The sequence below is a fragment of the Ceratotherium simum genome, chromosome 3 (genome assembly GCF_057802395.1).
Source record: "Ceratotherium simum simum isolate JZ-2026a chromosome 3, ASM5780239v1, whole genome shotgun sequence".
NCBI lineage: Eukaryota > Metazoa > Chordata > Mammalia > Perissodactyla > Rhinocerotidae > Ceratotherium > Ceratotherium simum.
The window spans coordinates 37516618-37534091 of NC_141902.1; the positions used below are offsets into that span (position 1 = coordinate 37516618).

Below are 17474 nucleotides of genomic sequence, written 5' to 3' on the forward strand. Positions count from 1 at the left end.
TTTTTCAAAACATGTAAGAAATAACTCATTTGACCTGTATGGTGAATAATAATTACTTTGCTTCTTTTAGGACACCATGTAAAATTGAACCCAGTATAAACCACATTCTAAGCACAAGAAAACCTGGAAAGGAAGAAGGCGATCTCCTGCAAAGAGTTCAGAGCCATCAGCAAGAGTCTGAGGAGAAAAAAGAGAAAATGATGTATTGTAAGGAGAAGATTTATGCAGGAGTGGGCGAGTTCTCCTTTGAAGAAATTCGGGCTGAAGTTTTCCGGAAAAAATTAAAAGAGCGAAGGGAAGGTATGTGTATTGATCTAGTTCAAGTTTGTAAAAATAATTTAACTTTGTGGTAGGAAGGTTGAGCTGATATATTAAGTCTGAGGAAAATTGCCCCATCACATTATACCTTTATGTGATGCTTCTTTGGTTTCTGCTGTTTCTCTATTTAAGCTGAACTCCCATTGCTGCTTTCCATGAAACCCCTGGAGGAGAAAACTAAGCAACTAAGTCTGTGTTCAAAAGTAAAGGAAGAGAAGAAGCTCTGAACTGTAGGAACAATTCATAGTCTGCAACACAATGGGCAGAGAGCTATGATCCCTGACATGCATACATGCAGATGCCATGCCTCCCCATTAAGTACTTTTCCTAATATTGCCTGAAATATTTCACTTTACTTTTCATACTCTGCTTTTCATACTCTCTTTTCATACTTTCATTTCATACTCAAATTTCTCCCAGGGCTTATTTAGGTTAACATACTCAGTCACTTAGATGATAGTTATTTCTATTGTTTCTTAAAGACATTATCTTCTTTCTAAATTAAGGGAAGCTTTACTATACATTGAGAAACTGAGAATTTTGGGAAAATGGGAAGCAGTTGTGATTCTGGAGTCTGGAGTTCCTGAGGCCAAGAGGTAGTGCAGAATGGGCTAAAAAGTAGGGAAGTACAGCATTTGAAGCTTAAGGCATTAAACGATGAGGGAGAGTACAGAAAAGGCAATGAGGGAGAGTCTAAAAATAAATTTCATTATTTTAGACATTTTAACTAGGATCTATACCAGGAGAGAAGAAAGAAATGTTTCTTTTTACACAAATATCCAGAATAACCTACTATTGTAGCTCAGCTCACTTAACAGGATATGGCATTTATAGGGCTATCAGGGAAACTTAACCATCACTTATAATTTATTTGAGGAAAAATGATTTCTGAGTTCCAGGTGACAAGTTAGAAGCAAACTTCTATGAAGCAGACTATTAGTAAGTTTGGAATTGCCTTCATTTGTTACATCAACTAGTGCCTTACAAGACTGACAAAAGTGCTCTGGGCTCAAGTAATGTATTGAAAAATGGAATCTATGTCTCTAGGTAGGAGAGGAAGAATGGTTAGAAAGCAAGGAGCTAGTTGAGTAACACTTCTTAAAAATGGGAACGACCCCAACAAAGGAGTAGGCTAGGAGGATAGCCAAATATGAGCTGGGAAAAGAACTAGGTACTTCAATAAAAACTACTGTTCCTTAAGGGAAAGATCTAGGTTATACCAAGTATATAGAAGTAAAATGAAAGTACATTTTACTCTCAGCTAGCCAAAGGACCTGTGCTAAGGTTAGGTGGGATTTGAGTGGGTAAAAAGAGGTATGGACCTCTGAGGACTTTTAATACTCATTTTCTAAACTGCTCTCTGAATCTAATTCATGAATTTATAATTTCCCCACTATATGTAGTTTGTACTCTTATAAATTCTCATGCCTCTAATAATAGACTGTTGCTGACTACTTACTCTCAGGTAGGGATATGAGAAATGAGGAGGAAGACACAGGCAGGGCCTAGAGACAAGGTCGTTATTCTTTCTTCCCATTGCTACTTCCAAACCATGTTTCTCCCCCTTCAAACATTCTAGCTTTGGGGCTGGCCTGGTGGCGTAGCAGTTAAGTTCACGTGCTCCGCTTCAGCAGCCCAGGGTTCTCGGATTCAGATCCCGGGCGGGGACCGACGCACTGCTTATCAAGCCATGTTGTGGTGGCGTCCCGTATAAAGTAGAGGAAGATGGGCACGGATGTTAGCCCAGGGCCAATCTTTCTCAGCAAAAAGAGGAGGATTGGCAACAGATGTTAGCCCAGGGCTAATCTTCCTCACAAAAAAAAATTCTAGCTTCTTTCAGATTCATGTCCTCCAATTTTTTTCTACCTCCTGAACCTCTTTAGTGTTCTTATCTCAGACTTTTTAGTCACTCCTCATCATTCATTAATTGACTAAGCGCCTGGCTCAGTATCCCCTACACCATCCAGTACCATGACTTCTCAATTTCGTGACCACCACACCTCCTGTGATCTCTTCTTCACCCCTGCTCACCACCTCCTCCCATGGTCTTACTGTTGACCTTATCACACAATAACTTTTGAACTTCCTATTCTTTGACCACCACCTTCTAGCTTACTTGCTTTAGGACTCTGCTCTTGGAATTCTTTAGCCTAATTGAGATCACTAGTCCATCCCTACCAATTTTACTTTTTTACTATTCATTACTATCCTTATGTCCTGACTTCCTTTCTTTCCAGCTTAGAATCCATGATTGTCATTATAATCACTCCCTTGCAAATGGCCTAACCCCTTTTTCCCTCTGTCTCTATATTGTGTTCACCTGGCAAAACCTCAACCCTGGCCTCATCAAGCTATCTGTTCACACACCTGCATCCAAGTAGTTTAAATGTAGCTGGAGAAAAATGCAACCAGTATGTACTGTCTCACTTTAAATTCATGACCACAAATCTCAAATGGGCGTTCACCGGCACCTAGCAGTCTTACTACAGTTTCCTGGTACATGAATTTCTTCTTTCTGCTAAACGGCTAATTTAATTTTCTCTCATATTTTCAAATCTTCTACATCCCTGTGCCTCCTCAGCTATGATTTTGCTTCATACTTCGTGGAGAAAATAGAAAGACTATAATGATAACTCTATTTTCTTCCACCAAATCTACCATATCTGCAACCTATTCCTATACACTCTAACACTCTTCTGTTAACATTTTTCTGTTCCTATCAGTGGAGTGGCCCTTTTTTTCTTTCCCCTCCAGCATTTTCCCTTTCTACTAAACCATTCTCACCATCATACAAATATACTCTAATGTCGTCTTCATTCTTTAAAAAAAAAGTCCTCTGTTATCCTCACATTCTTCTCTAGCTACTATCCCATTTTTTCTACTCCCCTTAGCAGCAAAATTTCCTGGGAATTGTAATCTTCTTCACTGCCTATTATTTCCTCAAGCATCCCTTCTATTCCAGTGAAGCAGCTCTGATTTTCAACACCAGAAAACTCCTTTTTGCTAAATCCAGTGGCCGTTTCTCAATCCTAACCTTTATTGACCTCTTGACTTGTCCTCTTGACACAGTTGATGAAATAGTTCTTTATGAAATGCTTCTCTTGTCTTCTTCCTTGATCTGTATTTCCTCTGTTTCCTTTATTGCTGTTCTTATCATCAAGGACCTCTTCCTGAGGCCAAGGATAGAGTCCTGGAATATTCCAATTATCTTTTCTTTCTACATCTCTAGGTAATGGATTAAATACTGTTTACAAGCTGTGGACTCTCAAATTTATTTCCCCGTCCTTAACATTTTATCTGAACTCCAGACTCATACTTAGTTGCCTGCATCTATTGGCTCTCCTAGTAGACATTTTAAACTCAACATAGCCAAAACAGAATTATTGATTTCTGCCACAGACCACACCCCCAACACACACATGTACTGCAGGCTTCCTCATCTCAATAAAAGGTATCACCATGCACCCAGTTGGTTCAAGCCAAAAAAATCCAGAAGTCGTCTTTGATCCGTCTTGCCTTACCATTCCCCCATATCTAACGAATAAGCCTATCAACTTTACCACCAAAAAATTTCCTAAATCTTTATCACCATTCCCATTGTTACATTAATTCAAACCACAGTCTTTTAGCTGGACTACTGCACCTGGACTTTCTGCCTTCATTCTGGCCTTTCCACAGTCTATTTTGCTCAGAGAAAGTGATCTTTTTAAAAAGTCAGATCATGTCACTCCTTTACTTTTAATTCTCCAATGTTTTCTCATTGTCTTAGAATGCAATATAAAGTCTTGACCCCAACGTGACTTGGCCCCTGCCTATCTCTCCAAACTCATCTTTTACTTTTCTCTCTCTTACTATTCTACAACCATGCTGGCCTACTTTTGGATTCTTGAACACAGTGGTCTTGTCCCTGCATTAAGGCCTTTGTGCCAGTTAGTCACTTGGCCTAGAATCTTTCGCCAGATCTTTATGTGACTGGCTCCTTATCATTCACGTTAACAACTTATGATGTTACTTTCTTAGAATGATCTTCCCTGATCACTGATCTTAAGTAGCCCCTGACTTCCATCCCCCTACTCCGTCACACATTCTCACATCACCTATTTTATTTTATTTTTAACACTGATTTTCTTGTTAATTTGTGTGTATGTATTTTTCTCCCCCAAATTGAATGTTAGTATCACATGACCAAGGACTGTGTATTCTGCATCACTGAAAGCTAAATGCTCAGCGTTGTGCTTGGCACCTAGTAGATATTCTATTTTTTATTGACTGAATAAATAAAAGAATAGAGACCTAGACCTCAAATGAGGTTATCACTTATATCATTCTCATCTGTAATATTAACATATGTGTTGAGGACATGAGCCCCAAAGACCGTTTTTGATAGAATAAATTGCTATGAGGAGTAATCCCTCAGCCAACTTTATTGTTTCTAGCCGAGCTACTGACCAGTGCAGAGAAGAGAGCAGAAATGCAGAAACAGATTGAAGAGATGGAGAAGAAGCTAAAAGAAATCCAAACTACTCAGCAAGAAAGAGCGGGTGATCAGGTCATTTCTCCTTTTTTAATACACAAAAGTAATGCTTATTCAACCAAATTTAAACAGTGTAGAAGTATAAAAGGTAAAAGTCCTCCCGACCCCCATTCAGAGTTTCTAGCAGTTTCTTAGCTATTAGTAGCAACAAAGTTGAGCAGGAAAGTTATTTAACAGGTGACTTCAAATGGAATTTGTGGCATGTGATATAAGTGTTGCAATTTATTGACTTCTTAATAAAGACTTCAGTTTTTTATTCTAGTCATGTTCCATTAAAATGGGGTTACCTAAAGAAATTCAGTATATGCTTGGCACTGTTCAGTTGAGTACAACAGTACCAGTTTATGCTAGGGATATAAATTATTGGAAAGAACTTTTGTGGTATAGACATTTTATATGGTTAGTGGATATCTAGGGGAAAAGTATGATAAAGCTAATTTTGGAGCTGAAGCTCAAAAATAGGTAGCATTTTCTAGATAGGAGAGACACATTGATTTTGTTTGTTTAATGCAAATAGCAAGAAGAGAAGATGCCTACAAAAGAGACAGCTGGATTGCGAATTGCTTCACAGTCTCAGGAAATACCAGGAGTGGCTCTATCCAGTTCTGTTTGTCCAGTAAACTCTTGTGCCAGGTAGGACCACATTGGTGGAAGGGACAGTGCTTTTAGGAGGGCATTTAGAACCAACCTTTTACTCTCTACTGACTTGAAGTCTCTTTGACGTTTATATTATCAAGACATCAATCTTGCAAGTCTCTGTCACAACATAAGCTTTGATGCTGGTGAGGGAGGACAGAGTACTGACTTCTGTCCATAAAAAAAAAAATACATGTTTCTTATAGACACAATCAAATATAAATAATTTTTTAAAAGCTAAAACCACCCATTTCCACCACCAAGAGATGACTACTATTAACATCTCTCCTTATGTGTTCTGTTTTTGTTTTGTTTTATAAAAATGAGAGTTTACCATTTTTGTAATCTGCTTATACTGTTAATGTAACTTAACATCTATTATCAAATGTACTTCTGTAACTTTTTTTTTTTGGTGAGGAAGATTGTCCCTGAGCTAACATCTGTGCTAATCTTTCTCTATTTTGTATATGGGAGGCCGCCACAGCATGGCTTGATGAGCAGTGTGTAGGTCCGCACCCGGGATCCAAACCTGTGAACCCCGGGCTGCCAAAGCGGAGCACGTGAACTTAACCACTACACCTCCAGGCCAGCCCCTATAACAGTTTTAATGACTGAAGATTCTGTCTTGTTAAAGAATTTGGATTGACAGTGCTAGAATATTTTCTTTATCTTAGAGTGAACAAGATTATATTTAATGAAAAACCCTCTTGGACTATTAAGAATTAAATAATTCTTTTTCTGGGTACTAAGCACATATTTTAACACAAGTTTCTTCACAGGGAGACTTCACTTGCAGAAAACATTTGGCAAGAACAACCTCAGTCTAAAGGTGAGTTGTATTTGACAATCTCATGAAGAACTTGCTGATAACAAATACATTAGTAACAAGTGGTAAATATTTTTCTTAATTATGGTAAAGGGAGTTGAAAGAAGGCAGAGTGGATACTTAGGTATTATTGTATCTTTGAATCATGGAATTCAGTTATAAGCATATGATTCAAGATAGGATAGACATTTGAAAGAGTATTTTCATAAGATTCTTCACTGCTTTGAAATATTTGGTTTAAATGTAAATTTAAATTTATACTAACTACCAAATAATCTTCCACTTTAGCTAGTGTACACTCAGTTAAGCACATCAGTAGTATTCAGCAGCCAAGACTGGAAAGTGGTTTTTTGGAAGAAAGAAAAAAAAGGCTTAAAATTAAAGCTATTTTATATTCGAATTTGTTCTCTTTTCCATTCAGAGACATGTTAAAAGTGGTAAAAACATGAATATCCACCTGTAAGTTTTTTTAAAAAATGTTAAATAGAATCTGACTAAACCTCTGTTTCTAACTAGCAATTTTTAGGAAATACAAATCATGGAGGAACATGTTAAACAACACAGGAGGATACAATTGGCAAAAAATCCAGCATTGTGGGGCAAACAACCCAGTTTCTTCAACAAAAAATTACTTTAAAAAAAAAAAAAAACCTATAGAATAAAAGTGATTTAAAAGGCATTTCAGCCGGTTACAGTATATGAATCTTACTCTGCATTCCTAATTCAAACTTTCTGAAAAATTTTGGTAAAATGTGAAATTTCTGACTAGATATTTGGTATTCAGAAATTGTTAATTCTATAGGTATGATCATGTTTTGAGATTATACTTTTTAAAAAGAGCCTCTCTCTTTCTGTTTAGAAATAAGTACTGAAATATCTGCAGATGAAATGATATGTAGTCTTGGATTTGCTTCACAATAATCTGGAGTTGGGTTGGGTTTGGGCAGTAGTGGTAGTGGTGAGGGATAAAGGTGAAACAAGGTCATCTTTCTTTAGATAATTATTATTAAATGAGCTCTCCTTTTACATGTTTGAAATTGTTCATTATGAAGAACAAACAGATTGCCTTTCTGCTTTCAAACAACACAAAATATTAATTGATCTAATTGTCTTCAAGAGTAGGGCATTTACTTTTAAGAGTATAAATCTGGTCTCTTTTTATGTAGGTCCCAGTATGCCTTTCTCCATTTTTGACGAGTTTCTTCTTTCAGAAAAAAAGAATATCAGGTTTGAGGTTTTTTGTTTTGTTTTGTTTTAACACTTAAAAGTTTCCTATTATAAATGAGGGTAAATTAGGGGGTTACTATTGTCTATGTCAACAGAAGAAAAAATGCTAAATGTAGTATGTGTTTTTCCAGTCCTCCTGCAGATCTCCCCCGGGTTTTAGCCCAGCGAAGACCCCTTGCAATTCTCAAAGCTTCAGAAAGCATCAACTCAAATGAGGATGTTTCTCCAGATGTTTGTGTAAGGAGCAGTATCTCTAAGTAAATATAAATGGACTCGTGGATTGTTTCATTAAATTCTCACAAAGTTTAGGGTTAAAATTAAAATCACTGGCTTGAAGTAAGCACATGAACTAATAAGCATATTAGTTATCAGAGAATGCAAATCAAAACCACAGTGAGATACTACTTCAAATGCACTAGGATGGCTATAATCAAAAAGACAGAAAATAACAATCGTTGATAAGGATGTGGAGAAATTAAAACCCTCATACATTGTTGGTGGGAATGTAAAATGGTACGTCCACTTTGGAAAAAAGTTTGGCAGTTCCTCAAAATGTTAAACATAGAGTTACCATATGACCCAGCAATTCCCTCCTAGGCATGTATCCAAGAGAATTAAAAACATATGTTCGTGTAAAAAACTTGTACGTGAACGTTCATAGCAACATTATTCATAATAGCTAAAAAGTGAAAACAACCCCAATGTCCATCAACTGATGCATGGATAAACAAAATGCTGTATATCCATACAATGGAATCTTATTCAGCCATGAAAAGAAATGAAGTACTGATACATCTTACAACATGAATGAAACTTGAAAACACTTTGCTAAGTGAATGAAGACAAACACAAAAAATTACATTATTCCATTTTATATGAAATGTCCCAAATAGGCAAATCCATAAAGACAAAAAGTAGATTAGGGATTTCCAAGGGATTAGGGAGAGAAGGAGTTGGAGAATGACTGCTAATGGGTATAGGATTTCTTTTGGGGGTGATGAAAATGTTCTAGAGCTAGATGGTGGTTATGGTTGCACAACCTTGTGAATATACTAAAAACCACTAAAAGGCACATTTTAAAAGGGTGAATTTTTTGGTGTGTGAATTATATCTCAATTTTTTAAAGTGGGAAAAAAATCACTGTCTTAAAGCCTTTATAAAGCTTTTTTTTTTTTAAACCAATGTACCAAAGCTTCTTTGTTCTTTTTATATAAAATGCTTTTTGTGGCAATGGAAGTTATGTGGACCAACCATTTTTCTTTAGTAATGTTCTATTTTAACCACTATGGACTAGTCTATTTAACACATGGACATGATAACACTTACGGTAAAAAGACCCTCCACAGACATTCAAGTCAAAGTAAGTAACTTTTATCATTGACATTTCATTAACGTTTTAGGGAAGAAAATCACTCTTCACTTCAAACTAGCATCTGGAAACTTGTCTTGGGGTTGAAGAGAATTGAATATGCTTAATCTGAAGACTTTTAAGGGGAGATGTGATCAGCAGCTATAACGATTTAAAGCAGTGTGTTCTCCATATCCTAGGGAATGAATCACTCGGGGAAAGTTTTTTAAACATGTTTTTCATTTTATTTGTTTATTGAGGTATATTTTATATCCAGTAAACTGCACAAATATTAATTGTACAGCTAGATGAATTTTTACATATGTGAATATCCGTCCAGTCTCCACCCAGATCAAAATATATAAAATTTCCAGCAACCCAGACAGCCTAGGGAGTCGTTTATGACTAACAGTGCTCAGGCCCTATTTCAGCTATACCGAATTGGAATTTACGGGAAATCCTAGCATGTATTTTTGTTTGTTTTAAATATTTTCCAAGGTAATTCTGATAGTCCACTGACTACTATGAAAAGATAACAATGTAGAATTAATTACATACTGTATTCTGGAGAATACCATGAGAGAACATGATGAATAGATAGCCTGGATTTGGAGGCAGTGGTTCTAGGTTCAGCTGTTCAGGGATGGGCTAAATTATTGAAGGAGTCAATCTTAATCTAGGTTTTTTGTCTTAAATTTTGTTAATAGGTACCTACCAGAATTTTTTCCGTAAAAAAGAATTATATTTAAAATGTCTAATAGGGCCATAACTACTAGAAAGTAATATTTTCATAAAATGTATTCTTAAATAATAGACATAATATTTAAAGTAAAATATTACTTTAATCTTTTAATTTTTTAGCTACATTTATTGTTTCTTCTAGATGTACCTCTCACCTCTGCTTAATAACATCGAGTCAGAAATTCAAAGTATATGTCAAATTGGTAATGATCTAGAAAATTAATATCTAGTATCCACAGGGTTAAATGAAATAGGCACTGTCGTATACTGCAGGTAAATGTATAAAGTGGCACAATCTCTGAGGGAAGCTAGGCAATATGTATAAAGAACCTTAGTGTTCATAACCTTTTGACCTGATACTTTAAATAAAGTAGAAAATATTCCTACTTTAGGAATTATTCCTAAGAAAATTAAGATATTTCTAAAGGTTTAAATGTGCAAGGATATTTAAAATAGTTTTATAACAGTAAAAAACAGAGAATAACCTAAAAGAGTTGGTTAACTTCTGATAGACCCACAGTGTGACCATCATGTTTTTATAAAATTTTTAATAGCATAGAAAATATCCCAAAAATATGAGAAAGAATAATATATACTAGCTATAATTTCACTTGTTTTAAAAATCCCTTTTTTAAATGCATAGAATATGTTTGTGTGTGTATCCTACAAGATGTATATGGTAACAGCAGTTGCCTCGGGGACTAGTAATTGGAATGGAGATAAGGGGTCAAATGCTGGAAGGAGACTTTCTCACTATATATCCTTTTAAACTAGTTGACTTTTTAAAACCATATACGTGTATTACTTTTAAGACAAAGGCATATTTTAAATGTTTTCTGTTTTTTTATACTTTGTTTTTCATGTTTTCTACCATAATCATGAATTGTCTTTTTTTTTTTTTTTGAGGAAGATTGGCCCTGAGCTAACATCTGTTGCCAATCTTCCTCTTTTTCTTTTTTCTCCCCAAAGCCCCAGTACATAGTTGGGTATCATAGTTGCAGAGTTGTAGCTCCCCTATGTCGGACGCCGCCTCAGCATGGCCTGATGAGCAGTGAGTAGGTCCGTACCCAGGATCCGAACTGGCGAACCCCAGGCCCCCGAAGCGGAACGTGTGAACTTAACCACTACGCCCCTGGGCTGGCACCATGAATTATCTTTAAGAAATAAAATAAAAAATAAGTATTTGGCGTAGAAGAAGAAGACTTAAAAGCTAGGAGGATAGCAGATTATTAGAACATTTTCTAGACCAAAACCAGAAGAAAAATAGTATTAGTCCTCTAGTTCGTAGGTGAAAATGGTTGGGAAAAAACTATTGTCCAGTATTTTTCCTTTGTGTGGAGAATCCTCACAGTGTATTTTTTGATGAAATATAGTTTGCTGTTTTCATGATACAAAACCTTTCTCCTCAGATTTTATGATGTGTTTTTTAAAATTGTCTTTCCCTGCAGATTCTGATAAACTACTTCTGTACCCTGTATTGAGAATTACTTATCTAATGTGTGTCTCTCAAAGTAAAGAAGATAGGCCATTCATATGCTCATTGAAATATTGCAGCCAAACTTTATGTGGTTTTTATTTCAGGATGAATTTACAGGAATTGAGCCCTTGAGTGAGGATGCCATTATCACAGGTTTCAGGAATGTAACTATTTGTCCCAACCCAGAAGACACTTGTGACTTCGCTAGAGCAGCTCATTTTGTATCCACTCCTTTTCATGAGATAATATCCTTGAAGGATCTCCCTTCTGACCCTGAGAGACTGTTGCAGGAAGAGGACCTAGATGTGAAGACCTCTGAGGACCAGCAGACTGCTTGTGGCACTACATACAGTCCAACTCTCAGCATCAAGAAGCTGAGGTGATTGGTGATTATAGGTTGCACAAACCAGACCGAGTGCTCTCTTATTCTGTATGTGTTTGTCAGTTATGGTGATAAATTATCAAGCTCTTACTACCTGCCGGGTACTGTGCTAAGTGCTTTACATGACAGTAGGCCTCCCCCAGATCAAGTGTCAGTGGGATTTAATAATTGATTGGAATTGAGGCTTAGGGTTAGAAGAAGTAAATTTTGATAGTTATGAGACTAAGAGGCCCAGGAGGATTATGGTATCTTTGAGGAAACAGCAAAGTGTACCTGATTGGGAGAAAGGAGGCATTTATTTTTCCTTTAATATTGAGTTTAAAATAATGGCAGAATAGCTTGATACTAATTTCAAATAGGCAACTGGAGATGTATTTTTTTAAGTATCTTTTGATAGAGAGGTAGAAATGAATAAAGAATAGATATGAGGGAATGGCATAGAAAGCCGGGGACTAAGCCTTGTGATCTCTCCATATTTAAAAGTCAGCTAATTTAAACAAACTAATTCCAGTTTTAGGAATATTCTTTAATTGCCAATTTGTGCTTTTAAAACCGCATTTTCAGACTTTTTCCCCCAACAAACTTGTTATCACATTTGATAGCATGTATTCACCTTGAGTGATGTGGGTTTCCCTTTTTCTTTCTTGACCTTTTCTTATTGAAGAGTAGTAACAAGTCCAGAGAAAGGATAAACAGGAAGAAAATGTCTTAGTCAATGTTTCTCAATAGTTTAGAAGAGATGTAGAATAGGCATTTACTATAGATTGGGTAAATCATAAGTTCAGAAATTTAATGCTAGTCATTGCTTGTCAACCAGGATAGACAAAGTTACCTAGATTCTGATTATGAATCTATTTCTGTTTCAGGAAAATAATGGACTTTAAAAATGAGACTATTGGATATCAAATAAAATTATAAAAAAGATAAGTTAATATATATTATCCCTATGAGGATTGACTCATTTGTGATTCTTTCAGCCCCATTATTGAAGACAGCCGTGAAGCCACACACTCCTCTGGGTTCTCTGGATCTTCTGCCTCAGTTACAAGCACCTCCTCCATCAAATGTCTTCAAATTCCTGAGAAACTGGAGCTTACTACTGAGACTGCAGGTGGGTTCAGATTTGCCGTTTGTAAGCAAACATCTACATCCATGTCTAGTGAACACTTATCTCAGCAAAGTGAGCTGTATGTTTTTCTTCTCTAGAAAAGTTGCCATAAATTGTGAAATTTCTGGAATAAATTAATATTAACTGAACACAGTATCATACAGACCTTAGATAGATGAGTGTTATTAGGTTAACAGTGTCAATTGTGCAATCTTGTTTTTTTCCCTCTCCTCTGTCATAATACCTATTTTAGACTTTTTGGGTGATTTTTTTTTCAACTTTTTTTCCCCCCCACAGACAACCCTACTCAGTTACCCTGGTGTTCACAGTATCGCGGGCAACTGCTAAAATCCCTACCAGAGCTGAGTGCCTCTGCAGAGTTTTTTGTAGAAGATAGTCCAATGCCTAAGCTGGAAATAGAGAAGGAAATTGAATTAGGTGAGTATCACTGAATGCATGCCCTTATCTGTGTGACAGTGTACAAATAATCACTTTTTTGTACTTGAGCTTGATGCTTGAGCACAATAAATATTTCTAGATTGTAAGAAACAGCATTATAGAAGTTGACACATTGAAGTTCATGTCCCAGTAACAATAGGAATTCTGTCTTCCTCTCTTCAAGTTTTTAACAAATGAATTTGAGAAGTATTCTAGATGCTACTAACTGGCAAATATGCCAGTGCCTTTAGCTTCTAAACCAGGTAGTAAAAACCAGGGGGCTATACATATTCACAGTGATTTTTAAATGGAATCAAACCTTCTCAACAGGTAATGAGGATTATTGCATTAAACAAGAATACGTAATTTGTGAAGATTACAAATTATTCAGGGTGACACAAGGAAACTCTGCAGAATTAACCATAATAAAGGTAGGACTGATTCTTTGTCATTTCAGTTATCTTGTAAATAATATGAGTTGAAGCAATAACTGTGGCCCCATGGTACCATCAAATCCTTCTAATAGTCTATAAGCTTCCTTATAGGAAAGTCAGTGAGGCATCAAGAAATCACTCACCATTATATGCCAGGATAAGATATCAAAAATGAGAGGCTATTGTATAAATCTCTTAATATGTCCAAACGTATTATCAATTTTATCTTTTTGAGGAAATCTCTCCTGAAATTTTCTAGCCTGCTCCAATCTGGACAAATTACACTCTAGGCTTCACACACATGCACATAACCTTGAAATTTCCATTCACCATCATCCTTGGGATTCACATTACCTCTTTCTTATATTGGATGCCCAGTGATATTGGATCCCATTTTTTTCTTCTTTCTTGGTTTAAGTCCTCATATTATAGTAGCTTCCTGAGAAAGGATGCATGGGATGTAAATTGTTTGAATACTTGCTTGTCGGAAAATTCCTTATTCCGCATCTTGATCGGTAGTTTGGCTGGATATTAGAATTCTAGGTTCAAAACTCTTTTTCTTAGAATTTTGAAGATGAGCTCCATTATCTTTCAGCTTTTTTTTTGGTGAGGAAGATTAGCCCTGAGCTAACATCTGTTGTCAATCCTCCTCTTTTTTGCTGAGGAAGATCTGGCCCTGGCACAGAGGAAGATCTGTGCCCAATCTTCCTATACTGTACATGTGGGACACCTGCCACAGCATGGCTTGATAAGTGGTGTGTAGGTCCGCACCCGGGATCTGAACCTACAAACCCCAGGCCACCAAAGCGGAACTTAACCACTGCACCACCAGGCCAGCCCCCATCTTTCGGCTTCTTTTTGCTTTTAAAGTCTTTTGCCATTCTTTGTGTGAGACTATTTTTCCCTCTTTCTGGATCATTTTAGGATCTTATGTTTGTCCCCAGTATTCTGAAATTTCGCAATTACATGCTTTGGTAAAAGTCTGTTGTTGCTCGTATGCTGGGCACTTGATGGTCATTTCAGTCTGGAAATTCCTTCACTTCTGAGAAATTTTCTTCAAACCATAAATTATTCTTCCCCTCAGTCCTCTCTGTTCTCTCATTCTAGAATTGCTTTTATTAGGATACAGGATCTCCTGGACAGACCCTTTAAAAATCTTATCTTTTTTCTCCTAGTTTCTATCTCATTGTCTTTTTGTTTTACTTTCTAGAATGTTTTGTCAACTTTATTTTCACTCTTTTTATTGGGTTTTCCATTTCTTTTGTCATGTATTTAATTTGCAGCAGCTCTTTTTTATTCTCAGAGTTTTCTTCTTTGTAGCATTCTGTTCTTCATTTCAAAGATGGAATATTCCTTATATCTCTAAGTATATTAGTGATGCTTTAAATTTTTTTCTCCCTGCATCATCGCTTTCCTGTTGTCTGTTTTGATGTCTCTTTCATATTAGAGGCTTTCTTTAAGTCTTTGGCTCTCTATTTGTATTTAAGCATGGGACTCTAAAAGCTAATTGAAAGCTCTGTGTATATGGAGGGACTTGGATAGCTGTGGGCCTCACTGTAGGATGATCTCGGCCATTTTATTGGATAACCCCCAATCTTGAGTTCTTTTTTCTTGAGCTGATCAGATCCCTCAGTAGAAACTTCTAATTTCCTGCCTGGAGCATATAATCCCAGCTGCTAGCTTCCTGAAAGCTGAGTTGGGGAAATTAGTCTGGAGAGTGGAATGGCAGGAAAGTGCATCATAACGTTTGAAATATAAACTTTTTCCTCTTTTCTATATGGTATTCCCACCCTCAACAGTGCCTGGTATCCTCTAGTCCAGACCCCTTCTGTTTTATAGTCTCTAGGAATAAACTTCTGGTCTTCTGGAATGGAGGAGAGGCAGTTGCTAGGCTGGGCTACAGAAGCAGGAGGGGAAATCCGGGGTCTAACTTCCTCTTTAACAGAGTTGACCACTCCTGTGTCAGCTCCACCTTCACCCTTACTGCTATAGGTAATTGGTGCCACCAGTTTTATACTATAGGGAGATAGTCTTATAGTATAAATTTGGTTACTCAGTTTTCTGCACTGATAGAATCATCTTTCCTTAGGTCTGCTAGGTAGTTACCTCTTATTGTTTTCTTTCCAGCTCCCAGAATTTGTTGATGCTGTGTCCTTTATTATAGATTTATGCCTTTTAAAACAGCCCTTTATTATTTTTTCTGTTGGGGTATTGGAAGGACTAGAGGGAATGTTTTCAATTTGCCAACCATAACCATAGATTCTAATTGCTCTTACTTTTAAAATATAATTTCTTACAGGCATCTTCTCAGCCTGTCCCATGGGACTTTTATATCAACCTCAAGTTAAAGGAACGTTTAAATGAGGAGTATGATCATTTGTGCAGCTGTTATCAATACCAAGATGGCTGTATTGTTTGGCACCAATATATAAACTGCTTCACCCTTCAGGTTTGCAATAATACAAAAACATATAATTTAAAGTCCTCAAGTAGAGAGGTTTGTGCTCCATTTAGCAAAGGAATTTAGTACAAAATTCCTGTTAATATTCTAGAAATAGACCAATTAAATTTTCAATTAAAAGCATTGATCATTTTCTTTTCCCAAGTTATTTTGACCAAGATCCTCTTTGGTATTTTTTTTTAACTTTTTATTATGTCAATTTTCAAACATATACAAAAGTAGACAATTGTGCAATGACCTAGTCATCTAACTATGATCATCAGCTCATGGCCCCTCTTGTTTAAATTCTGGTCTGATAATTGCAACATCCCTGCCATATCTGGTTCTGATGCTCTGTCTCTTCAAATTGTGGTTTTTGCCTTTTAGTATGCCTCGTAATTTTTTTCTTGATAACCAGACATAGTGTTCTACTGGGTAAAAGGAACTGTTGGACATAGGCCTTTAGTACTGTGGTGATACGGTATGATGGGGGAAAAGCATTGTATAGTCCTATGACTTATATTCTTTTATAGTGAGTGTATGCCTCTGGACTGTGAACTTCACAAGTGTTTCTCAGTTTTTTTCTCCCGCCTTAGGTAGGACAGGATGGCTAGAGTGGGCTAGAGTTGGGTGTTTTCCTTCCCCAGGTCAGGTAGGCTCTGATAATACCCCAGCAGGTTAGGCTTTGGTTAACTAATTCTCCAGAGGGCAGGGCTTGTTAAGAAGAACAGAGTGCTCTGGCCTATTTCAAAATGGTTCCTTCTCCACTTTCCCTGCCAGAAGCATGAGGGGAATTTTTCTTCAATATTTACTGTGAGAACCTGGTCTAGCTCCTAGAGATAAAACTCACAAAAGTGTGGGGATCTGTATGCTTACAGATCCTAGAAGAATTGTTGATTTTTCAGTCTGTTAGCTTTTTACTTGTTAGGATAGAATGGCAACTTCCAAGCTCCTTACATAAGGAATGGAAACCAGAGGTCTATTTTTGCCCCTCTTGTCTTACCTATACTCTCCGCCACTGGATTATTTTTAGAACCCAAACATAATATATCATTTTATTCTTTGGAATGTTCTTAAGAAAGTTTTGTTGCTTATTTTGATGATGATATGAATTCTCTGAAATGGTTGGAATGAGGATATTTTAAAAGTACCATTTATAGAATACCTATTATGGGCCAAGCTCATCCTTGATTCTCTTCATCCATTATTTCATTAACCCTTACAAACAATCTTGTAGGAGAGCAGTGTTGTTAAAGCTGGGCCAAAGACCCAACCTACAGAGGAGCCCACATTTCTAGTAGAGAACAAGGAAGAGTACAAAGCAGCAGTTACCAAGGTATTGAGTATAAAGTACAGTCACCCCGACTTAAGAAATAGTGAGTTTCTGTCCTTCTATTTCCAGGATCTTCTTCAACACAGTGAATTTATTACCCACGAAATAACAGTGTTGATTATTTATAACCTTTTGACAATAGTGGAGAAACTACACAAAGCAGAAATAGTCCATGGTGACTTGAGTCCAAGGAGTCTGATTCTTAGAAACAGGTTGGTCCTTTTCATTCTCT

The 17474-nt window shown here is 36.6% G+C and overlaps 1 protein-coding gene across 2 annotated transcripts in view; it reads left to right on the forward strand.

Annotated features, from left to right (window-relative positions):
- The window catches only part of BUB1B (BUB1 mitotic checkpoint serine/threonine kinase B), a 56875-nt gene that overhangs the window by 33227 nt on the left and 6174 nt on the right, over positions 1-17474 (forward strand). For both annotated transcript variants that reach the window (XM_004421406.3, XM_087425091.1), the window contains 12 exons: positions 71-300; positions 4755-4867; positions 5370-5485; positions 6268-6317; positions 7481-7541; positions 7673-7778; positions 11212-11486; positions 12467-12600; positions 12895-13035; positions 13366-13466; positions 15769-15918; positions 17312-17454. In XM_004421406.3, coding sequence (XP_004421463.2) covers positions 71-300; positions 4755-4867; positions 5370-5485; positions 6268-6317; positions 7481-7541; positions 7673-7778; positions 11212-11486; positions 12467-12600; positions 12895-13035; positions 13366-13466; positions 15769-15918; positions 17312-17454 — 1620 coding nt within the window. The remainder of the gene's footprint in view (positions 1-70; positions 301-4754; positions 4868-5369; positions 5486-6267; positions 6318-7480; positions 7542-7672; positions 7779-11211; positions 11487-12466; positions 12601-12894; positions 13036-13365; positions 13467-15768; positions 15919-17311; positions 17455-17474) is intronic.